General features: G+C 40.0%; 2 protein-coding genes across 2 annotated transcripts; one reads left to right on the top strand and one right to left on the bottom strand.

The window, feature by feature from the left end:
- The first annotated feature begins 7,334 nt into the window (after positions 1–7,334).
- Positions 7,335–13,082, top strand: gpx7 (glutathione peroxidase 7). Its single transcript, XM_080430904.1, has 3 exons — positions 7,335–7,535; positions 9,757–10,018; positions 11,491–13,082. Exons 1-3 carry the CDS (start codon positions 7,401–7,403, stop codon positions 11,652–11,654), a joined length of 561 nt encoding a protein of 186 aa, XP_080287030.1. The 5' UTR covers positions 7,335–7,400; the 3' UTR covers positions 11,655–13,082.
- A 3,857-nt stretch (positions 13,083–16,939) lies between these two features.
- LOC308086678 (protein shisa-like-2A) lies at positions 16,940–25,177 on the bottom strand (the record flags this gene model as incomplete). Its single annotated transcript, XM_080430317.1, has 3 exons — positions 16,940–17,124; positions 20,108–20,244; positions 24,996–25,177. 3 exons carry the CDS (start codon positions 25,175–25,177, stop codon positions 16,940–16,942), a joined length of 504 nt encoding a protein of 167 aa, XP_080286443.1.
- Positions 25,178–26,375: the final 1,198 nt, after the last annotated feature.

A 26,375-nucleotide genomic window follows, 5' to 3' on the forward strand; every position in this document is an offset into this window, starting at 1 on the left:
AGATTTTAAAATTGTAATATATTCTGCAGGTAGCGGGGTTCTATACCCTTAGTGTTCACCTTGAAGGTCATCAGATCACCAGTGTTTTGAGTTGGATGCGTACAGCAACCAGATGCCAGTGAAGGGAACGCAGAAGTGGGAATGCATGTGAACGTTTTGAGAGGTTAAAGATCAGGCGTGCTGCATTCTGGATCAGTAGTTAGGCCTACACAGTTACTTACAAAACACATCAGGTGTCTATAGGAGACTAATCCATGATGTAGGCCTAATATCTTCTTTTCCAAAAACAGTTTTCAGCTACAATCTCATCAGACCTATGCTTCAGGCAACATGTGTAATCTCCTCACCTCATTATTCGGCTTGATTACTGTAATGCACTTTTCTCTGGCCTGCCAAAGAAAAGACAGATTACAACTCGTTCAAAATGCGGCAGCCAGAGTTTAACTAAAACTAAGATGAGAGAACATATTACTCCATATAAAATTATTTTACTTGTTTATAAAGCTTGTTTATAAAGTTTATAAACCAGATGGTCTGGCACCCTCCGACCTCTATGACTTGCCTAGATACGTTCCAAACCGCCCCCTCAGGTCTTCTAGTGCTGGCCTACTCGAAGTGTGTGAAATTATATAAAAGCAGCATTCTGCTTCTACGGCCATGGCTTGGAATAAACTCCCAACAGGCACCCTCTGTGGACAGCTTTAAAGCACAGCTCAAGACTTATTTCTCCACTCTTGCTGCTCTTGCTTTTAGTTGATTTTTTTTCTAAATCTCTGTGTTGTTATTCATGTTTCACTGTTATGCTTGATTCACTGCCTTTTTGTAATTTTGGCCATTATTTTAATGCCATTAATTATTATTATTTTAAATGGTTTTAAAGTTTAAGTTTTTGGTTTTGCTCTTCTTTTTGCGTTATTGTTAAAGTATTACTGCTTTTCTGTTAAGCACTTCTGCTTTATTTATTTATTTATTTATTATTGCTTTTTTTGCTCTGTAAAGCACTTTGAGCTGCATTCATGTCATGAAAGGGGTATATAAATAAAGTTTATTATTATTATAATTATTCGATGGTAGCCTACTCTGATATGTAAGGCTGCTAATACAGCAGTGAATCAGATCGGGTGTATCGTGTCCCATCTGCTGCTGCAGAGTCTCATTGCCTTCGCTGTCCTTCACTAGCAGTGGAGGATCAGCACACACACACACACACACACACACACACACACACACACACACACACACACACACACACACACACACACACACACACACACACACACACACACACACACACACACACACACACACACACACACACACAGTTGCTCTGAGCATTACATTTATTCTGCTGATTATTATGGTAGTATTATGTGATGTCTGACATTATATATATTGGTACAGATATAGTCATAATTTATCGTCATAATAATTAGATCTACCTTCTTCACTGGAATTTCTATTATGCACACACGCAGGGGGAAACTCGCCACTGTACTTGGGAAATTGACATTTTGCCTGTCCACTGCATGCCTCATGTAACAACCTAATGAATGTTCACTTCCTTAGAACCTACTGCTATACACAAAGCCTATGAAAGCCTATAAAAAGCATATAAATGCAATAAATTCAACTTGCAACCCATCCCCACTGTGGAGACACCGCAGGAGCGTTATCTGCCTGTCACAGCCTGTCACAGTTCCAGGCTAGTTCCAGCTAGTTGAGGAGCTTATGTGAACATTCACATACAGTAGATCAGAGGATCACACCTCTTAATTGCCTGGGAGGTTGGGCCTTTATTTCTTCCTACTGTCCAAGGGTGCAGCTTCTGTTCTGAAATTGAGTCCATATAGGAAGTGAGTTCAAGTGACAGTTCATATGAATGGCCTCGGCCTGTAGTTTCGCTGTTTTACCCCTGCTGGTGTCAGAAAGAATTTCTCTCAATGCAAGTGGGTTGGTTTTTGACAAACTTTAGACTTGATTTTCTTACCTTAATAAACATTGTCATAAATACTATATGCTTCCAGTCGCTATAGTTTAAAGTCTTCTTTCAATCATCATGATATGCATTTTGGTAAATTATGGTCCCGTTTATTTTAAAATTGACGATTAAGTAGGTTATGCTCTAGGAGGGGCGGGATGATTTGATTGACAAGCTACACAACCAATAGCATTCATTCCCCGCCCCCGCTCTTGATTGACAAGCTACCCAACCAATAGCATTCATTTAGCGATTGATTTCCGGTTGCTTTTTGTATATATTAAAGATGGCGGATTTGAAATTGTTGAAAAATAGGCTTCATTTACGGTGTGTAGAGTCTGGGGGTGTGACTTTGTCCATCTCTTTTATACAGTCTATGGTACTGTCCAACTCAAATGAGGTGAAGGTCTCTAGTCTTCTAGAGAATATCAGCCTTGTCAAATTATTCACACTTGCAGTGGTGTTACTTCCGTGTGTCCGTCCGTCTGTGAACTGCTAATCTCTGGCACCATTGGCCTGATCGATGTGAAACTGTGCACACACACTCCCTGGATGACAGAGCAGAACCTCTTCCCTGCATTTTTCACATTGGCCTTTTATAGCGCCACCAGGAGGCAGATCTTTGCAAAACATTTTTTTTGATATTACTCCTACAGATTTTGTCCAAACATCACGCAAATCTGTACTCAGTATCTTTGTAGTCATTAAATCAAACAGATCTGTCGGATTTTTCATATTCCATCCTGACTGCCTTCCAAAGTTTGCAGGAGTGGTTTGTTTTGAACTAAATTCCTCAAATCATAAACGCAGTGTGCGATCGGCGTGAAACTTTGCACGCACATTCCCACTAGGCCAAGGAAGAAATGCTACCCTACATTTTTTAAATCAGCCTATATAGTGGCACTATAACAGGCCAATTCGCATTTTTACCTATCACTGGACCGATCGCTGTGAAACCTTTTTCGATCTTACTCTTACAGATTTTGTCCAAACATCCCGTAAATTGGTACACATTATCTCTATAGATCAACACGGATTGGTCAGATTTGTCATATTCTATCCTGTTTGGCTAAGATTGCCATCTAAAGTTTGCAGGAATGGTTCACTTTGAACAAAATGCCTCAAATCATGAACGCATTCTCACCTCTATCATGACTGAATTCTGAACATTGCTGGCCCACAATAACCTACCTGACCTGGCGGAGACCTGTGCTCTGAGGAGCACCTTTTCTAGTTTTCACTTTTTTCATTTCAGGTCCAAACCAAATGAAACCTTATGGGTCTGTTTGTATTCTCTGTTACTCTCACAGTGTACAAGGGTCCATTTGGTTTCATTTGTACACTTTCAGAGTTTAAATAACACTGAGGATTTTACAGAGCAAATTAGAGATACAAAACAAAATGCATCAAATGGGGATGGGGGCCTAATGTATATCAAACTGGGGGTCCTTGAAATAATGATGTAGTCAAGGAGATTTAGGAAATTAGATTTTGAAAAAGTGGATTGAATAATGTCTGTCAAAATCTAATGACCTCCTTGACTACACCATTATTTCAAGGACCCCTGCAAAAGCCTCCACTTTTATTTCTTCTTTTAGAAGAATTGTGAGACGAAAAACGTGGCTGTGCTGGCTGCAGACCAATTACGAAACTAAATTAAAAAAAAAAACTCTGCCACAGCTGGCAGGCACAACCAAAGTGCACCATGGAGATACCGAGAATGTTAAAACATCCACCTGAAATACTAGAGAGCCTTATTATTGTGATGTTTTTATATGTGGGTACGTGGATGGAAATGAGCTTCTAGCTAAATCCGACATGTTTACATGAGATCATGTTCAGTTGATTGAATTGTCGTTCATGTTATGTATTGAATGTTCATTAATGTGCATTCATTGTCCCGTCTAAATACATAAAGTAAAAGTAAAGTAAGACCTGGTAGACCTGCAGATTATCTGCTACGAAACTCAGACAAACAACACCCTATAGGAACACATTACTGTATGTATGTAATGATATTTCTACTCTGGATGGCATTACCTTGGCCTCCAGGGAGGTAAAGCCTATGTGATCAGGATACAGTGTCCTCCCCATGGTCCTCCCACATAAAATGTATTTCAAGCACTGCATTTTTTACAAATATCAGGCACATCCTGACTCAAAATACTGCAGAAAAATCATTCACGCATGTGTTACCGCCAGGCTGGATTATTTTAATGTCTGACTCTAAAGACTCTCCCACTTGTCCAGAATGCTACTGTACATGTAGGCCTAGCGACAAGAACTATGAAAATAGTTCATGTTTCTCCCATATTCCATATTCCTCGAGCGTATGCGTGGCGCGTACAGCAATCAAATCCTGCATAGGCCGATCTGCCACCAGAGAATTTTCGGACACACGCACTCCTTAACTACACCATTATTTCAAGGACCCCTGCAAAAGCCTCCACTTGTTTATTACTTCTTTTAGAAGAATTGTGAGATGAAAAACGTGGCTGTGCTGGCTGCAGACCAATAACCAAACTAAATTAAAAAAAAAACTCTGCCACAGCTGGCAGGCACAACCAAAGTGCACCATGGACATACCGAGAATGTTAAAACATCCACCTGAAATACTAGAGAGCCTTATAATTGTGATGTTTTTATATGTGGGTACTGTGGATGGAAATGAGCTTCTAGCTAAATCCGACATGTTTACATGAGATCATGTTCAGTACGCGCATATACAAATAAAAATACAAATATATATGTTAGGCCTACTCCAAATTGTATCCAAATTTCATGCAAATCGGTACACATGATCTCTAGTCATGTGATCAAGGCGGATCTGTTTTATTTTTCATATTCCATCTTGAGCTAAGATTGACATCTCCAGCTAAGATTGACATCTCCAGCTAAGATTGACATCTAAAGCTTGCAGGAGTGCCCCGTTTTGAACAATTTGCCGCAAAACATGAACGCAGTGTCCGATTACGGTGAAATTTAGGCAAGCACATTCTCACTATGTTGAGGAACAAATGCCACCCTTTTAACATTGCCCTATAGCGTCACCAGGAGGCAGATTTTTGCTTTAAAAAAAAGTATACTTAATACTCCTAAAAATGTTGTCCAAATATCACACAAATCAGTATACATTATCTCTAGTCAAGTGATCAAGACGGATCCGTTCGATTTTTCATATTCCATACTGATTGGCGAATTACGAACATTGCTGGCCCACAATAACCTACCTGACCTGGCGGAGACCTGTGCTCTGAGGAGCACTTTTTCTATTTGGTCATGTTTTCAAACTCTCTTGAGTGTTTGTGTGGGAAGTAGCCTATATGTGTCTTTGATGTCTTGGGTAGTGGGTAGGTGGTTAGTTTCTCTGTTTCCAATTCCACCACATTTTATGTGCATCATGGTTCAGAGAAATAGGTCTGGACTGGATGCAATTCTGAGACTTTTTGTCAAGATCATAGGCGGTGTGGCAAACAGGTCAAGCAATTCATTGAGGAGTCAGAGGGGTTAGTACGAAAAGGGCTTATCACTCATTGACCTTATCAGAGGTCACTTTCACAATGTAAGGTGCTGCAGATTGCTTGTAAAAATCCTCAATATCAATTTAACTCTTATGTGTCACATTTTTTTCACTCTGTTGTATGAACAACACTGGGAATTCAACTCTTGTGAAACGTTGTGATCAACCACACAAAGGACTGGAACTCCACAGTTAACAGATCAGATAGAGAGAGAGAAAGAGAGAGCAATGAGTCAGGAAGGGATGAATTGACTTTAAAAGTAGCTTAGGCTGCTTTCAGTTCATTTCAGACAACTCTGACACACCTGAATCCACATATGAAGTTAAATGAAATACATTTTATCAAGTGGGACACTACCAAACATGTGAGCTTGAATTAGATTATTATTATTTTATTTTTTTTACATAAGAGTGGGCACCTAAATGTTGTGAGCACCTCAAGGTAAAATGTATTTATTCCTGAATGTAGAAAAAAATTGCATTTGGAAAATGGTCTGCAATAACTTATATGATTTGAACATGCATGGTATGCTACATTGCTATCATATCAAATCTACCCTTCAACTTCTTGTAAATGCCCATAATGACTGGCTAGCCACAGGTTTTGTATGCTATTTAGACCATTTTCCAAGTGATTTCAAATTTTGTTTACATTTTGTAAGAAATTGCCAATTTAACATTGAGCCCACTCTTCTGGTAACTTGTTTGATTACTCTCTCTCTCTCTCTCTCTCTCTCTCTCTCTCTCTCTCTCTCTCTCTCTCTCTCTCTCTCTCTCTCTCTCTCTCTCTCTCTCTCTCTCTCTCTCTCTCTCTCACACACACACACACACGACTCCTTCGTACGACGATGTATATCAGGTTTTTAGATCATCATAGGGGGACAAGCCCCTCCCCAGTGTTGCCATGTCGGCTTATTATAAGCGACTTTGGGCTTCTTATTGGCTAGTTGCGGTTGTTGTTATTAGAACAACACCACTAAGCCTTAAAAACAAGGCCTCAATCATACAACCCATCTAACCCCTGCTCACTTTGCTAGGGTTGGATGGCTCAGGGTTGAGGACAGAGTACGGCAACTTGCTTTGGGCCTGGTCTACAAGATTCGACACAACATTGGGATGATGGGATCCCCTGTATTTGTCAAAATACTTCCAAAACGTAAATGAAGTCCACGATCATAACACCAGAGGCAGCTCCACTGATCATGTTCAACCCAGATTTGGCACAAACAAGGGAATGAACTCTTTCTCATGCTATACAACAAGAATGTGGAATGCCCTACCCAAAGGAGTAAAGGAGTGTAAAACCCTACTCACTTTCAAAACTGCCCTAAAGAATCACCTTCAGGAGGCTGCAATTCCAAACTGGTCCCTGTCAGTCTTAACCCCCTCCTCCCCCTCCTCCTAAAACTCCTTGTACATATTTCTTGTCTTTCATACCAGTAACCTGTAAGCTGATTGTATGACGTTCTGCATAGTAGTGTATATTCGTATGTCTTCTTAAATGTCATCATGATTTGAGACGCAGGGGGATCTCATTTTAAATAAGCCAAGTGCTTTTATGAGTGATCCAGTTTAGAGGACCTTGTATTGTGAATTGTACTTCCATGTACTTACCATGTCTTTCTAAATAAAGTATTCAATCAAATCAATCAAAGAATGTTTCACCCCCAAAAAATCTAAATATTCCGCATTTTATTGCAAGAGTTTTTGAAAATAGCATATCTACAAGCTCACGTTGCATACAGGTTTTTGGGCTTATTTTCATAGACCTGGGTGCTTAATTCTCTCGCATAATCTGGCAACACTGCTGCCTGCTGCAGTAGTTCATCATCACAATCCAACGTAGAGAAGGAACCACTGCACAGAACTTTGACTACTTGGCTGCTTGGCTTGGCTTGAACGATGCTTCTCGGGACATTCATCGCCGTGCTAATAACGTTATTCAACCTCATCGAGACAAAGCAGAAAGATTTTTATACTTTCAGAGTTGTTAACAGCAGAGGGAAATTGGTGTCCCTGGAGAAATACCGGGGTTCGGTAAGTTTTATTGGGTTTAAAGCGTCAGACTTGTCCAGAGCAGCGAGTTGCCAACAGGTTTTTTGTTGTTGCATGCACCTTAGTCTGCATGCCAACCTGATGCACTTTGGTTTATTGGATGAGAGGATTTTTTTTTTGTATGGAAAAGAAAGTTTTGCAAAAAAAAAAGTGCACTGTGGTTATCAGAAGGGTAACCAGAAGCCTCGCCCCAAAACACGCTCGCCCCTATTTCGTTCGCGGACCGCTTGCCCCCAGCGGTTCTTGTATTCTTGTATTTGTCTTACTGAGGATAAGGTTAGAAATACGTGTAGGGTTAGGCAGTTTTACTGATGTTAAGTTTAGGAATAAGGTTAGATTTAGGCATAGTTTACTGAGGTTACGTTTAGGAATGCCAGGTGGTGACCGTTCCGAGGTCGCCCGGATTTGCCCCGGGGCGACTGTGTTTTGGGGCGAGCGTTCTGGTATTCAGAAGCGACTCCATCCTTCCTGCAGCCTATGCTAGTCTACGTGGCAACTGGCCTGCAGATCCAGTGAGTGGCTCACTGAGACAAAGTTTTGGTAGTACTAGTAACCCATCAAATGTGATTGGTTATGGTTACCATTATTAATATATTGACAACTACCCGTTGCAACATGAAGAAGCAAAAAAACTAAAACATTATCATTATTTGTTTGTTTTTGGCAATAAGTTGTCTTATTTCTAGATGAAACAGATCTGACTGTTATTTATTAAGTCTTAGGCCACATTTAGGCTTTGCATAAACACATTATAATATTATACTACACCTAACTTGTACTATATGTAAATGTAGGTTACACTTGTGATTACTTCATCATGGCACTAAATAATGGGATCCCCAAAAATTAAGTATTTTTCATTCTTCTTGTGAGCATGCACAAAGTTGGATGTTTTACTATACTAAAGCAGTTGATTCGTACTCACCTTATTTTATAGCTTTTTCTGCATGTACAGGTCCAGCCCTGACCTCTTCACTAATCTTTATAACACAAAATGCTGAGAAAGCGAACACATTTAAGAATGCCTGTTTTAAAAAAGTGTCAATATGTTTTAAGTCACAAAATGTTAGAAATATTGCAATCTTCCATCACAATAATGATATCAACTTTATAAATAATTTCTCATAACAAAGTTACAATACTTTTACAACAATATTCTTTTTAAAAAGTTATAAAAACAATATAGATGCTGTACAGTATCAAAGCATATATAATCAAATTATCTTCACATTTAATAAATGAATCAAATACAATCACAATAACAAGTCTTTCAAAAATTGTGCCCAAAAGCAGCAATGAAGAAGAGAGTCTTTAAAGGTGACCACACATTTTTTTAAATGATTTTGGAATGATCAATAGATTTCTCCCTGATGAAAATATCAATAATATACTGGGGATCAAGAGCGTTTCTGGCTTTGAAGTGAAGAGTAAAATCAATCCTAACCTGTTCAGTGAATCTCCTCGCTATCTAGTGAAAAGAAGCAACTGGTGCAAACAAAGGCACAAACAAATCTAAACTCATAATTTGCATTGCCCTGAGATTCACTGAAACGCTCCTATTGATTTTTTTTCAAGCCATTGGAAACCCTACATAAACAGATTCATTATTATGAAAGAAAACCAGATAGTTGTCAGATTCATGGTTGAGAGAATCTTTATGCCAATGTGTCCACTTTCATGGGATTAGTTGGATTCAAACACCGGCTTCGGATGCTGTCAATGCACTGAATGGGACATTATCACATTTGATCAGACTATTGATTGGTCCAAGTAGGTGAGATACTGACCTACCGATGGGGCTCAGTAGGTGTTTTGTTATTCTGTGGGTTGATGAAAGTTGGGGCAAATGCTCACCCCAAAACATGATTTACGATTCTGTGCATTTAGTGCGTTGACAGCATCGGAAATGGGTGATTCAAAGCTCCTCTCGCTCCTGATTGCCTATCAACTAGTCAAGAAAGACAGATATTGATTGGCTCATGGAGCCCCTTAATCGGGTCTAATGAACCAGTCAGCCTTGTATCTCTCACCTGATCTACTGCTTCTCACTGTTTCCGTTACCTCCTCAGCACGTCAGCAGCAGTACTCACAAAATGTGTGCATCTGTGCATGCTGAATTTTACCTGTTATTGTCTGGTAAGATGACAGTGTTTTGTTTCTTTTATGTACTGCCCTCGTTGTTCTGGTATCCCTATGTTTGCAGGTGTCACTGGTGGTGAATGTGGCCAGTGAATGTGGATTCACTGAGGAGCACTACACTGACCTGCAGCAGCTCCATCGAGACTATGGACCCTACCACTTCAACGCGCTGGCCTTCCCCTGCAACCAGTTTGGCCAGCAAGAGCCTGGAAGTGACAAAGAGATCGACAGCTTTGTGCGCAGAGTATACGGTGTCTCCTTTCCTCTCTTCAGTAAAATAGCTGTGGTTGGATTGGGAGCCAACAATGCCTACAAGTACCTCGCAGGTGAGTGAGTTGCAGTGTTCTAGACCAGGGGTTCCCAAACAGCTTCATTCTGCTTCACGTCTGTGGACGTACTTTTGGCCCAGGACACACCAAATGAAGCATCACGTTAGTTCATGCAGGACGCAGGAGTTATACGCGCCCCAGATGTAATCAGCTGATTGGATAAATGTTTCCAATCAGCCATACTTTTCCACACACCAATCACAGTTCATGCTCTCAACAAAGTGGCCCCCCCACCATAGCCACATTAATTAATGAATGTGTTTATTTAATTAATTAAGGTTTGCATGGCCAGTGAATGGCACTCCAACCTCTCCAGACAAATCAAGCTCAGCTTCTTTATATGCAACGGTAGAGTCTGTTCTTCATATGGCAGCAAATGCTGGACCCTGAAACCAAACCTGCAGAAATCTCTCGACAGGTGTTACACCAGAATGTTGCGTGCAGTACTTCACATCAGCAAGAGTGCACATGTTACCGACAAGAATCTGTATGAGGGAACACCAAGGGTGAGCGAGAAAATAGCAGCCAGGAGAATGAGACTAGCAGGACGCTGCCAAAGACATCAAGAACTGCCAGCCAGCAAATTGGTGCTGTGGGAACCAATACACGAGCACTGGTCACGTATTAACATACGTGAACGTACTCAAAGATGCAGGAGCGCAAAGTAGAGACGAGCTGGCCAGATGTAATTGGAGAAATGGGATGATTGGAGGCGATGAGCAGTAAAATATGCAATCTCATTGCCATGTAAAATGTTATGATATTATCTATTATTCATAAAGTATCGCCCTTTTCAGTCTTAGAAAATGCTGATGAAATTGAATGAAATAAAACACTTTCTTAAGTCTACCAGCCAGGCTCATGGAAGTGTGCGACTGCGTGTCCATGCATTTAAATTAGTGTTTTGTTTGATTTCAGTGTGATAGACATTCAGTGTGAGTGACATGTAGCCATCAAGCATGCTACATGGGGCTGGGTTTGACTTTCAGATCATTACGTTCCGTCCAGTAAAGACACACTGTATAATGCAACCCATGCTTAGTGATGAATTAAATTACCGTACAATTGTTTGGAATTGTGTTTTGTTTTGTATTGAATAGTATAGTGCATAAATAATAAATGATTGAATCTTGAATAATGCACACAACATACATTATTAAGAACTGTATGGTGTGAATTATTTAAAACTATTGACATAGATGTCTGATCAATAGCTTATACTGTACATGTATGTAGATCGTAGAGGGAATAGCTGTATTGTTGAGATGAATGTTTCAAAACCTTGAGGGTCTTAACCACATGAACCCTTCTGGGGCGAACAGTCTGTGATAAACAGTTTTTGGCAAAAATATAAAGGGAAAATGGGAGGATGTGTAGACCATGGGGGGGAGGTCAAGTATATAAGGTTTAAGTTGATAAAATATTGGTTGATAGTACCCCGTTTCATCTGTATTTTTCCCCTCTTACAGAGTCCTCTGGAAAGGAGCCTGACTGGAACTTCTGGAAGTATCTGATCGATGTAAATGGAAAAGTAGTTGATGCTTGGGGGCCGAAAACTTCAGTCAAAGAAATCAGGCCCAAGGTTGCTGAATTGGTCCGGCAGATCATCTTAAAGAAGAAAGAAGAGCTTTAACGTTATATTTTGCGATGACACTGTGCTACCCTGTGTTGTGGTCAGAAGAATGTGCCTTATCAGTTACCACTTTCAACCTGGCATCCCTATTGTGGGCATGTCATTATAGGTGAACATGTTCAACAAATGTTTGAACATTTTAAAGCATTTCGAAAATAGCAAATAGCAGATCTACAAATAGTGACAGCTATGTTTTCACAATTTTTTAAATAGGGCTCAAGTGGTTACAGTGACACTTTCTGTCATTCTTATATGGTTGAATAAAAGTCACATGAAAACTCACTAAACCACAGAACTACTGTGATTTTCGGTTTTATTGCAGGCGTCTTACATCATTGTTATCAAATGTTATTAGCCTAAAGTGGCATTATGCTCCGTCGTACGACCGTGTCACGTGGCCAAAATAACTGATCTACAAGCTGACAACGCGTCTCGATGGCAACGCGTTGTGAACTTGTAGATCGGCTATTTTCGCCGTGCGATACCTGGCGACGCGCTGTGAACTTGTAGATCGGCTATTTTCGCCGTGCTGTTTGTTTTCGTCTGTTTGTTTTCCTACCGTGGGACAGCGTGACGTCACAGCACAGCTGTGCCATATATGGTCTAATCAGGTGCGGACTGCAGTGCGGAGTGATTTATTAATGTGATTAGGCCCGTGCTATCATGCTGGTTTGAAGCACGGCTAGATTGCTATTTCAACCAATCAGATTGCTTGGTCGGAACTATACCTGTTGTATAATTGATGTTAAGAGAGTTGTCTTTAATGGTGTGTTGTCGTGATATAAATCTCTCTAAAACAAATGTGGCTCTATAAAACTGAGATGCAGTCAGGGCCAATTTTCAAACAATTTGTAGTTCACACAGTTTACTCTTGGACCATATTAGATTTTTTGTCAGCTATAAACAGAGCTGTTTGGTGTTTTAAACTCCTCAATGGAATTTTGGTTGTGGAACTTGTGGGGTATGGGAATTTGATCACTGTAATTCTTATTGTGCACAATTATCTCAAGGGCCTGGTCAAGAGTTCTATGTGTAATCCAATTTGGATTTTGGGTGTTAAATATGTTTGTTTGTTTGTTTGTTTGTTTGATTAATCAAACATAGTATCTGTTATTGATAATGTTTGCTGAGATAATTTTATGATCACAGACCCGATATCAATTGATCTGAATCTTTTTTTTTTGGTTTTGATTGAACTACCCCAAATCCAAATCTGATCCACTCGGATAGGGATTAAAAGTGTTGAACTCTTTGGCCAAGGGGATTTGTGTGCCGCTCAAGCTCATAGTGTTAATTTACTCATCACTCCTGAGAGTGTACTTGTACACTTAATTTGACTGTGTAGCCTTGTTAAAAGTTCAGTTTCCTCCTTTGCTTGTGACTGTGGACCATATTCTGTTCTGCACATCCAGTATCAATAAACTGAGATTACAGGTCACTGTTGCTTTGCAACATAAATCAGTTATAGTCTCTTGTTGATACTTTTCATTGGTTCAATATTTATAAAACAAACAGACACACTTAGCCACTTTAAATTTGATAAAAAATGCAGAAATTGTCAAAATAGCAGATCTTCAAGCTCACAACACGTCGCATCGTGACACGTGAGCTTGTAGATCTGTTATTTTTGCTACTTTTGGGTGACACTAGTATGATGAAATACAATAGGCAGTGCATTTACGGAAAACATGAGAAGTTGAAATTTGGAGATACAAGGATTCGGCTCGACAGCAACGATATGGTAAAATTATTTCAATGCTATTATGATAGAATATTGTTAGCTACAAGTACTACTTGGCTCTGCTGAAGACTAGCCATCTTCTACACTATAAGAGGGTTGGGTCTGTGTGTATCTCGCAAACCGCTAGACTAATCAACTTCACACGTTTCTTGTGCACACTGACTGCAAGTAGGCCACAGAAGTACCTCCATTCATTTCTTTCACACATATCTTTTAAAATATCTAACTTTAATTTTATGATGGAAGTCAATGGGGCTCTGATCAGCCTGAAACCTTGCCTTAATTTGGACTGGCCATGTGAAGTCTGAGATACATATTAGAACCATGTTCCCATGTGGATCCCAAGTTCAACAATTAGATTTTTTGTACCTCATTAACCCTAGCATCCCTATTCTGAGCATGTCATAATAGGGGAACATTCTGCGACAATGGGCTATTTTCCGTGAAGACATTTGGTGTAGAGGGAAACAAGAAGAAGACACCTGGGATAGACAACCGCTCAACAACAATATATAGGGATTTAAAATTATTAAATCAACCATGACAATTATTATTTTTAAATCTAAACACTAGCTGCCCAGTCCTAAGTGTGCCAAGAAAAAAAGGGTTGTTGATGAGAGTTCTGTTTCAAGCTGTTTGTTTAATCAGACATGGAACAAAACCCACTAGGAAACCATCAGGATTTATTGGTGAAATGTAAGTTCCTTTTTAGTAAAGTCAGAAGGAAGGAGCTGCCACCTGCTAAAACATAAACAGACAGACAACACCAAGAGCAGGGAGTAATCAATTACTGCCAATGTCCTACCCAAATCCGTGGGCAGTGTCCATGCAATTTATCTCACAGTCAGACACGTTCAAAACTATTTAAGCCTTGTGATTGGTCTTGGGTTTCCTTGTTTTTCACAGTAAAATTGTGTGCATATATCTTGTCCTAATACTAAATTGCTTTTGTGATTTTATTTTGTGATGATATACTATATACTGAGCTGTGCCTGTTGTGTAATACTGCAGGTTCAATAAGTGTCTGCCAGAACAAGCTTAAATCGATTCCTGGTTAAAGTTTGTGCAAGAAGAACTTAATGCCCCAGAATATGTGTAAGCACACAAAAGGTTTTGGTACTCTGCTTTTAGTTACGTAATGATTCAACTGAGGAAGACAAATCATACAAGGGTTTCGTTTTAGGGCTGATGATGATTAATAATAATCACAGATGCATGGTCATATGAATTGAGATATATACTCTGTATGTTACAGTAGGTGTTATTTTTATCACAGAAATATGTAACGCAAAACAGATGGTGCCAATCTTTTGGTTTGTTTCTTTGGGCAAAATAAGATCAAAGTAAGATCCAATGAATTTATTATAATCATGCTCCTCCACTCCAAGGTATTTAAATCACATAATTCTCAATGCCAACATTAAATCATTAATTATCCTGCAAAACTCTTTAGCATTTTTACAACCTTTAAAAATAGAAGTCCATATTTGTAGACTCTGAAGTTGCCCTTTGTTGACATGCATATTTGTCTCTGACAGTGAGACATCGGCATAATACACATATAGAAACTGAAGCACAATGTACCTATAGCACAGTGAATGCAGAGAGGATAATTCCCCCATTAACCACTTTCAGCCTAGCGCCCCCATTTTGAGCAGCATTTTTCTTGCAGAGTTCCATGTTGACAAGCAGGGTAATTTTCCTTTGGTACTTTGAAGAACAAAACCTTCAGAATCATGTACAGTATAGTATAAGAACAAACTAAAATCAATATAAGAAAATTGATGTCCTTCTGTTACAGCTTGTTTTCTTTTTTTTGTTTTGTTTTACTGCACAATAAGAATGGCAAAAGGTTTCAAAGTTGTTGTTGTTTTTCCAGTATTAAACCTGTTCAAGGTCTGTGTTTAATTGAAAATCTTAAATTACCCTGATAAGTATCTTTCCACTAAAGTGGCAATTTGGCTCGTTGGCGTGCATGACATTATAATTATAACAGAAATGACTGTGTATATGGCAGACATGAAAAGTCTAGATCTATTAGCTAGCTGCTAGGGGTATGAGTGTGGAGAGAGTGACCTTGTACTGCAACCATAAGGACAGAGAATGGATTTAACGAGTATTGATATATTTTTGTTTTTTTCTCCTCTAATTAGCTGTTATTCCAAAATGCCCCTCGAACAATTAATTCCCTAAGCAGGTCATCTCTGTTATAACCTGAAGGAAATCTGAACATGGTTCAGGTTTAACCACATGAAGCATTCAGCAAAAATAAACAAACATCTGGCGAAAATAGCGGACCTAAGTTCGTGTAGAGCAGGGCTACTCAACTTAAGATGGCTCAGGGGCCACTCAGCAAAATACCAAAAGTCCAAGGGGCCGCCATAAAAATGACGGTCCTATTTTGGATTTTTCGATTTTGTAACAAACAAGAAAATGTACATTTTGACATCATATTCTTTTCACTGTACCAGTTTATTTTGTGTTGTGTGTATGTCCAGTGGCAGACACCTATCCTGGGCGCGCGGCAAAGCCGCGTGGCCGGAAAAAAAATGTTTTGACCATGAGGGGGCCGCCAAGACGCTGCGATCGGGCCGCATGCGGCCCGCGGGCCGCGGGTTGAGTAGCGCTGGTGTAGAGGGAAAACGAGGGCCAACAGACCCCTTGGGGACCTTGGTCAACAACGTATACGGTTTAAGTGGTTAAAATAATATATATATATATTTTTTACTTACATTTTTTATCCCACGATTTTGTAACCCTATTTTTTACACCCAGTGCCAATTGTCTATGTAATCCTGGGCACTACCTTCCCTCTGCCAACCTAGGGAGGCCAGGGCCGAGCTCATGCCTTCTTCAATGCATGAGAGCCAACTGACCTTCTTGTCACCTGACAGGGGAGAGTTTCCCTGGTTGGACGTAGCGCGTGGAAGGAACACGTTATTCCAACCAGTTCCCTTCCCCTCCATCAGGCGCCCCGGCTGGCCAGGGGGAGGCAGTATAGTGACCAGGATTACTGCATGTTTTTGTGAGGGTACCTACCCTAGGAGACATGGGGAGAACATGCAAACTCCACACAGAAAGGCCCTTTCGCCAACCCCACCTAGGGTATGGGCACTGATGACGCGGAGGAGAGAACACACCCCCAGCGCCCACAGCGTCCCCTGCGGAAATCGAACCCAGGACCTTCTAGCTGTGAGGCGACAGCACTACCGACTGTGCCACCGTGCCCCCTGGTTAAAATAATATTATCTTTCTAAATAAAACAATTAGATGCAAATACAACCAGCCCCACTTGGGCTAAATACTTTCTGCTAACCCCCACTTGTTGGCCTTGGAGTAGACAACAACATGTCTCCTCCAATACACAAGGAGTCACCAGCTGGTGGAGGAGTTTAATTTCCCTTGCTTTGTAACAGTAAAAAATATATAATAATAATAAATAAAAAAGTAACGCAATGAGGCACTTTTTTTCTTGAAAAAAAAAAAAGATTTCTGGGGAGTGACACGGTCATACAACAAAGTATAAATTGTGTCTTAGTGTGCTCTATGCAGGACCCTCTACATTGATGGTTGTGACTGTTGCCATGAAACAACGCTGGAACAGACGGTCAGGTTCTGGTGGCTGGTTGTCACAGTCCAATTTGCCGCTCAAGAAGTGTTTCCGAAACCCTTGGGGACCGGTATGCTTGCTGGGTTGACTTGGCCCTTCCTGTGGGTTGGATTCAGTTCCTAGAAGACATACACAGATTTTTAAAGTCATACTGTGTAACTTTTCTTTTGTGTTTTTGGTGACGCTGGTAGCTATTTGTCATTGCATTCTGGGGGAGGGGATTAAAGAAAAAACAAGACTGATATGAAATGTAATTTACAGCTTGACTACCAATATAAAGAAAACAACCAACAGCACATTTGAGATCAATGAGTTTAGCCCAAATGTGGAAAACTTGAGCACTGAGCAGGCGCACTAGGGTTTCAGACGATAGAAGTACGCGCAGTGGCGTTTTAAATGCAGAAGTGTTGCAATCCCAGATTTTCCCACCAGGCGGCGGCAGCTTCTCTGTTCTACCGTGGTTCTGGGGGCTTGGTTCAGAGTATGGGAAGCCATTGGCGACCCCTCATTGCCTGGCCTTTAGCCAGAAGGGAGAAAGTGACGACTAGTTGCAGCATGTTTATTGACAGCTTGTTGCCAAGCTGGAATTCAGAAACAAGACTGACATAAGTAATTGTCATTAACTGGGATAACAGTTTATTATTACTTAATGCACGAATAGCCAAAATACTGTTGAGTCTTGACATATCCTCTGGGGTTACATTTTGTATCCTTTTCCAACTTCACCCTAACTGTGCTGATCTGTACCCAAAACATAACAATAGCCACACATGGGTCACTTCAAACTGCAGATCATGTCGCTGTGACTGTGTCCACCACTCAGAACACCCTTATGACTGTTTCCATACACCCATCTGTCCCCCAGATGGGTGTATGGAAACAAATGTATTGTTTGCAGGAACATACCGCTGGCCAGGGGTGTGTAGGTGTAGCCACGGGTGAACATAGGTAGGCCTGGGCCCACCCGTTTGGTTTTTCTGCCCACCCAAAAAAAAAAAGAAGAAAATAAAATAATATATATATATATATATATAATATATATATATATATATATATATAATATATATATATATATATATATATATATAAAAATTTATTTTTTATTTTTTATTTTTTAATATCATATTCAGCCATTTTGATAACAGTGTATATATAGGTATCCAAAATCCGTCACAAACCCGCAAAAAAAGTATGAAAAAACGCACAAAAAAAACACAAATTCTGGGCGCGCATGCACGGGCGCGCATGTGTGCCCACCCGCTCCTCCCTAGGCCCAGCCTGTGCTAGTGTTCTGGCTACGCCACTGCCGCTGGCTAGAGAACCCTATACAACCACTGTTCAGTTCTGTCAACATTCTTTCCGCTCATTGTTATTAGCTGACATTCCCCCCATTCAAGGTTCACTTTTAATAGGTTTGTCTTCAGTGACGCATTAATGCTACATTTGAAGGCAGGTCGTTGGCCTAAACAAATGGAACATTGTTTCCAATGTCTGTTTACAGATACAAACAGACTAAATAAGATAATAAAATGATTGCTTGCTTAAGGATGATTAAAAGACATGATGCTCCTGGATCACCCATTGGCCCAGACAGTATTGACATACCTTCTGGAGTATGGACAAATCAATTTACCCGTTTGGGATAAACTTGATCTGAACAGGAGGCTGACGAGGCGACATGATGGGAAGCCACTTCTCTGGCTTTTAGTATGTGCAGATTGTGCACTAATCATTTTTTACTTTTGAGTGCCAGAATTTATTCATAATGTACTCACCCACTGCCAGCGTTTTTAATGATTTTTTTATAGAAAAAATCTGAATTATTTGTCCGTTTATTTTTTAACATTGAAGTGAATGGATTTTTTTTCCCGGATTTTTTTTCCGCGTTATCTCCTAATTCGTTGAGAATAACGAAAAAAAAAAAACATTTTAGAAATTTAAAAACAAAATACCAAAAAAAGACAAAAAGGGGAGAATTCTCCCCTTTGGCGGTAAACACCAATGACTGCAGGTACAGACTCAGTGAGCACAGTCTTGCGATCGAGAAAGGTCGTCACAGGCAGACCTGTATCCCGAGAGAAGACAGACACACAAAATGAAGTGGAAACCGAGCTACACTTCCTAACCGTCTGTCCATTGTACCAAGACATCAGAGACACATACTTCCCACAGATTACAACCACACACGGAGATTTTGAAAACATGACCAATGACAAAAAACTCCCATATCTGCTAGGCGAAGTACAACAATGTGCAAACACAGCAGCAAGATTCGTGAGTTGCTGTGATAGGAGAAGGATATCAAACGGAACACAACCACCCTAAAGACTAATCATTGTGTATATTCCTGCACTATACCTGCACCCAGTGATCTTGGTACATAGAAATTGATCTATTGAAGATTCTGACTTTCAAATGTACATATTTTTTGTTTTGATTGTATTTATGTATTGTTGTATTGTGCTTTCTGCTTTGGCAATGTAAACGTATGTTTTCTCATGCCAATAAAGCCCTTTGAATTGAATTGAATTGACTGCAAAGGGGAGAATTCTCCCCTTTGGCGGTGAGTGTGATTGGCACCACTTATATAACCAACTGCAACCACATTGGCTCATAAATACATGAGAAGAACGACGCCTGCTTGCAGGTCATGATTAAAGGTAGGGTAAGTGATTTACTTTGGTTAAAATAAGTGTTAAATAGCTCTATATTCTGAATCATTGTAAGGAATGGGATGAGTTTCTCCATATCTTTACATTCAGACAATTCTATGGACCTCCATTTTACCTGTATCTCCTCATTTAGTAGCTACTGGGGCGTAAGTCGGGGCTTGATCAACCCCGGCTGGGTCACCTGGGCGATGGTGTATGTTGTTGCGAGACCCGAAACACCCTATGACCCCAGGCTACAACACTGACCCGGTCCCAGGTGCATCCATATGATGTTTTCTTTATATCATACAGATTTGACAAAAATTACATTTTATTCATAAAAAGTTATATAGTGCGGCTTTAAGTACAGTACTCAAATAAATGTAGTGATTACTGTCCACCACTGTTTAAAATATCACCAATGCATTCATTGTATGAGACATGAACTCACCTGCTTCCCTGAGAGGCAACCCATTGTCCAGTCCTTTGGGTTTGGTGGCGATGAACAAGTAGCACAGGACACAAAGTGTAATGATGAATGCAAGGAGAACCACAGCTGCTATGGCGAGGCCCACAAGAGCTCCCACACTAAAACAAAAGTCAGAGAAGGTCCAAACAGAAGAATTATCATTAGCATAAATCAGTGGTTCTCAAACTTGTCAAGGACCCCCAAATTGATATTTGGCTGTGGACCCCCATCTGAAAAGACTTTGCGCCACGGACCCGGATACAATATTTGTGTTGTTAAAATGTTACTGTGTCTTCCGTAAGGAAGAAGCCCAACAAATCCACGGTGAGGCCTTTAAGGAGGGCCATTCAAGCAAGCCGCAAGTGGAGCCTGCAGTACCACCACCACGGCCCACGAAACCATCACGCCAGAATGAAATGTTTGGAACAATGGGAGTCTGGTGCAACACTCAGGTCCTGGACCTGGTGAGACGAAGGAGGAGCCCGGCCAGGGGGCCATCCACAGAGCCTAGTCCAGGGATATTCAACTAGATTAGGCAGGGGGCCACAATTGTAAAATGACTTGAAGTTGGGGGCCACAAGACTGTGTTCGTGGTTATCCGTTTGTTGTGTGCGCTACATAGGACTCAACAATGTCCTATGTAATATCATGTCCATTATGGTAACTTATCAGGGCCTGCTTCATACTGCATTCATGCCTTTTGATGTTTGATAGGATCATTTCTGTGCCAGTCCTTTATAATGCACAGGCTTTAGTCTGCACTGAAGAGACCCTTGTTTACTTAGGCTTTTGGCGAATAGATTATTTTTGTATTGTAAAGCGTCCTTGGGTTTCTGAAAGGCTTTGATTTAGATATTGAGAAAATAGGAAGTAGATATTTCAGTGTTCTGTGCATGGGTCCCTGGCATGGAAGTGTCTTTGTGAGAAGAGTGGTCGAGGCAGGCTGGCAAGGTGCAGTGTTTACCTGTTCCTTTGAAGGAACGTTTTTAGCTTTTTTGTGTAGTTTTTGAGCATCCGGCCGATAAGAGCACAAGCTCTTATGATGCATTTAATTAATAGTGGAGAGTTAGACCATCATTCAGCCCAGGGCACTATTGAGGATGAATGAATCATACTGTGTAAAACCTACAAGTGGATGGAGATGTACTTCTGTATTTCTGGCTGTTTTGTTTCTTTGTACCATGAAAGGTCTTTAATACTTTTACTTTTGATACTTGTACTTTTACTTTTGATACTTAAATACATCTTAACACCTTTTCTTAAGTACTTATGATGTGAGCTACCTGAAGACTTTACACGTGTTAAGATGTATTTAAGATGTATTTTCTTAGGGGTGACTTTAACTTTTACAGGGGTAAAAATGTCTTTCAGGTAAGATACAGTATCTGTACCTTATCTGTAGTATCTGTACTCAAGTATGGCTTTCAAGCACTTTATAAACCACTGTTTATTTACCCATGTTAAGGCAGAATCAGGCAGTTACTTGCAGCTATTTGTAACTTGCCTGCTTGACAGCTAACCTTGCACAAAAAAATAAAATAAATAATAGCATAATAAATGAACCCTTTAACCAACCAGTTACAAATTCCTCAACGGTTTCCTGTTTCGGTTAACTATGAACATTTTGTTCATTTTTGTTTTCACGGTCTTGTGGCACCCAACTTCAAGTAATTTGTGGCCCCCTGCCTAATCTAGCTACCCCAGACGTGCTACAACAACACGAAGTACATACAGTAGTATTATTATGAAACATACCGCCCAGAGTGGTGGATGGTCTCCACAATTTACTCACCAAAGATTACATTCACCCTCCTCTCGTCTTGACTGCAAATGCAGTAGTCAGTGGGTGTTAATTAACCCTTAGTTAACCCTGAGTGAGTCCCAAACATTCCTCCATTCTAAACAGTAGCCTACATTTTATTCTTACCGGATTATTGGTCGGTTAACCATTAACGAGCTTCGGTTAACGGTTATGAAAAACATTCAAAATGGTCATTCTGTACAACCAACCATCTAATAATATTTTTTATTTATTTTTTATTTTTACATTGGAATGTGGAATGTGTTCCAGGGGCCACAAGACAGCTCAGCTGGGGCCGGATTTGGCCCGCGGGCCGCCAGTTGAAAATCACTGGCCTTGTCCCTCCACGTGCCAGAGCCTCTCTTCTCCCCCAGCCCCGGCAGAGTAGTTCCGGAAAAGCGGATTGAGTGGCCCTGTCTTTCCCTAAGAGGACTGACCGTGGGTAGCTACTGGGACGTAAGTCGGGGCTTGATCAACCCCGGCTGGGTCACCTGGGTGAGGGTGTTTGTTGCGAGACCCGAAACACCCGTCGACCCCAGGCTACAACACTGATGATACGTCCCAGTTGCATCCATGTGATGTTTTTCTTTATAATGTGCTTGTCCTCTACAAGGATATCAACAGTGGTTGAAAGCAACCATTAAGTACATTTACTTTTGAAATTTAGAAAACAACTTCGGACATTCTGCATAATGAGTATATATTGGTACTTTTAGTATATTTGAATACAGGATTTTACTTGTAACAGTGTGTGTCTATCTACATCATTACATGTGGTACTTTTACTTTAGTAAAACAAATTAGTATTTTTTCTACCACTGGATATCACAGATGCAATAGTACCCTCACCTCTTGCCTCACTGACATAACTGACTGGATGAACGCAAACCTACTAAAACTAAACAAAAATAAAACAGAGGTGCTACTGGTAGGTCCAAAACCTAAAAGTGATAAACTGTTGAACTCCCTAGGACACCTAACACCTCAAGTAAGAACAGGGATCTGTTGCGCCCTTCTTTGTCCTTTGTTTACGGTTGACTGCAGGTGCGGTGGTCTCAAAAACATAAAGGAAAACTGTAGTTCTTCCAATGTAGTCTACATGATTTCCTGTAAATGTAATCTCCAGTAGGCAACACATCCAGACCAGTCTGCACACGTATGAGTGCCATCAGACACCAGGACATAATCTCCTATTGCCAGACACTTTATGGAAGCCGGTCACTCCATAGCAGATCTGTCATTCATAGTGATAGAACTATAGAAAACCACAAGTAAACAGCCTCGGAGTCATACTTGACTCAGATCTAACTCACATCAATAAAGAAACGAAAATTGCATTTTATTCATATCAGAAATATGGCAACGGTACGACGACCCTTCCTGTCACAAGCAGATGCTGAAAAAGTTATCCATGCCTTCATCACCAGCCACCTAGATTACTGTAATGCTCTACTCACAGGACTACCAAAACAAGCCATAGACAGAACACATCACACCAGACCAGTCCTGTACACCCTCCATTGGCTCCCGGGCCCCCATTGAATACCATTTTTGTTTTGATTGTATTGCTGTATTGTTGTATTGTGCTTTCTGCTTTGGCAATGTAAACGTTTTACACATGTTTTCTCATGCCAATAAAGCCCTTTGAATTGAATTGAATACATTTCAAGGTCCTACTCATGGTAAACAAAGCACTCAACTGCCAAGGCCCTGCAGATATTACAGACTTGTTATTACCATACAGAGCACTGACATCCTCCACAGCAGGTCTCTTAGCACCTCCTCTCTTAGCACCTTGGTTCATCAGCACTTTATTAATAATATGTTTCCTGTCTATATGGTTTTAAGTTATTGAATGATTTTTTCCCCAGGATTTCTTATTATTCCAACTTTATTTTATTATTTTTGACTTATTATGTTTTTACCGTTCTAATCCTATGCCCATCATGATTCTATGCATATTCTGTGTTTTTACCTGGTGTTTTCTAGGTTAATTTCTATATCTGACTTATCTCTCTTAATTGTGAAGTATTTGAACTCTGCCTGTGAAGCACCTTGAACTGCAACCCTGTATGAAACATGCATACAAATACAGTTTATTATTATTATTATTATTAAAACAAGCATTCAGTGCCAATATTAATTGACTTTGAAGGCTAAATTGAACAGGTGACACGAAACCATAAAGCTAAACTGTCAAATGAACATTTGTTTGCAGCTCTTTTTCCCCCTAAAATACTCTCCATTTTAAATTCAAGATTTCTTTTTTGAAAATGGTGTTAGTGTAGATTATGTAAAGGAGGTCAATTTCAATTAAAATAGGTAGACTATTGGCATGGAAGCTTTGAGTCCCTAATCTATCATCTCTTAAATGCATTTCACTTATGATGTCCAAGCTTTCTTTCAAGGTATATGACATGCTCTGTAATTGATGTAACAAACATATCAGAAAAATGTGGCTGCAAAATCCTCAGCTCTAGCTTAGATTTTACTTGACAATTCTTGTAGATTTTACTTGCAAAAAAGAAGTTTGCTTTAGGCTACTTAACCAAGTTAAGTTGACTACTTAAGCGAATTAAGTATTTTATAGTACAAAGACTAGTCTTGCTTGATTTACATAATCAAATGATGCAATTAGTTGCATGGAATTTTTAAGTAGATGGGCGGAATATTCTTCTCAGTGCATGTTCCGAGATATCTTGCCAATTGTTTGATTGTATTGCCTATCACATCGATTAAATTGCATTCTCAAAAGTAGTGGAAATATCAGATCTAAAAGCTCACAAGGCATTGCATGCAATGCGATGAGCTTCTATTTTCACTATTCATGTTTTTATAAAGTATAACGTTAATACATTTGTCAGTCATTTCTTTGTATAATAGGTTATTTGTCATGACTGCACGTGTGCAACTTCAAAGCTTAAAAGCTAAACATAAATTTATGTTTTAATCATATGTTCCTGCAGTGTTCAACGAGAAAAACACAATTAAATCGTTAATCACAATTGTGACCATTTTAAAACAACTTACGTTGTAATTGTGACAGCCCTACAACAGGCAAGACCTTACCTCAGCCACCACATGTATCCATATTCATAGGGGAAGAAACTGTTGGGATCATCACAGCAATACTTGATGTCATTAAAGCCACAACAGTAGAGTGTCGTGCTGTCACTGCCAGGCTTAGGACATCTGAAGCCTTCCACAAACACTTTCTCTGCGGTGTAATAACTCTGGCAAACTGAGCTCATCTTTTCTCCTCCTCCTTCAGTCATACGCAAACTGTGAGATAAATCTGTACCTGATCTGTCTTAATTGAAATCTCTCAAGCCAAAAACGAGCGGAACTGCATTTCTCTCTCAGTCACATTCTCTCTCTCTCTCTCTCTCTCTCTCTCTCTCTCTCTCTCTCTCTCTCTCTCTCTCTCTCTCTCTCTCTCTCAAGGAGCTCTCCACGGTCCTGAAGAAGCGTCATGGCTATAGCCTTTTGCTAAACAGTGGCGATTTTATAGCCCCCCCCCCCCCCTGATTGGCCAGCCCAGTTCTGATATACTGATTCATTTAAAATATATATATGATGAAAAAAAAATCCCCCCGGATTAATTAATTGATTCAACTAGCTTCATCTAATTGAGTTCTCATACGGATTTCCCATTTGCATACAAGTGGCATTAGGCATTGTAAATAGATTGAGTATGAATTATGAAATGAAAGCCTGCCAGGTACAACAAGGCATTAATAAAGTGACCAGCACTTCTCTCTCTGTGATCTCTGCTCTGCCCTGCAGGAGTTAATGAGCATAGTTTTCCCCTCTGAAAATCTATCAAACTACAATATTAATATCTTATCTATCACCCTGACATGTGTGTGAAGAATATAACATGTAAGCAAGCTGGGACACTTACATATGGAATGTTACATTATTTGTTTTACTTACTTTGCAACTGTCTACTAGTTTAATTGTTTTATTGGTAGGCTACTTTGCAGATGGAGTACCGTTTTTATTCAGTGTTCATATCATAATATGTTTATAGGATGATGTGTTGTCTCTTGTTGATCTGTGAGCCCAGCCCACCCACAGATACATATAACCACCTGTAGCCTATGACTCAGTTCCTTGCTGACTATGCAACTCTCTGGTATAAAGGATTCTCTTACTGGTATTATTTACATAGTGTACCATACTGTGCACTTCCTCATATGGTGTTTTTTTGTGTGTGTGTCCCATGACAAAATCTTGCCCTTCCCCCTGACAGAGGCTAAAATCGCCTATGTTGGCTAAATATAGTACTTTTTATGCTATTTAATTGGAATTATCACTTTTTGCTAAGATAACTATGTGAAGCATTGGGGGCAGTGTTAAAGTGACTGTCCCTCCACCTGCACTGTTTGATTAGGAAATAAATACACTTAAACACAATATTGGCAACGCTAATGATCATGTAATTTT

Source organism: Gymnoscopelus braueri (genome assembly GCF_963280865.1).
Source record: "Gymnoscopelus braueri genome assembly, chromosome: 6".
NCBI classification, from domain to species: domain Eukaryota; kingdom Metazoa; phylum Chordata; class Actinopteri; order Myctophiformes; family Myctophidae; genus Gymnoscopelus; species Gymnoscopelus braueri.

What these genes read in the sequence shown, in the direction of transcription:
- gpx7 (XM_080430904.1), top strand. Translation starts at nt 7,401, where the DNA reads ATGCTTCTCGGGACATTCATCGCCGTGCTAATAACGTTATTCAACCTC. An exon ending in TGGAGAAATACCGGGGTTCG is followed by an intron (nt 7,536 to 9,756) that starts GTAAGTTTTATT and finishes CTATGTTTGCAG; the next exon opens with GTGTCACTGGTGGTGAATGT. An exon ending in TGCCTACAAGTACCTCGCAG is followed by an intron (nt 10,019 to 11,490) that starts GTGAGTGAGTTG and finishes CCCCTCTTACAG; the next exon opens with AGTCCTCTGGAAAGGAGCCT.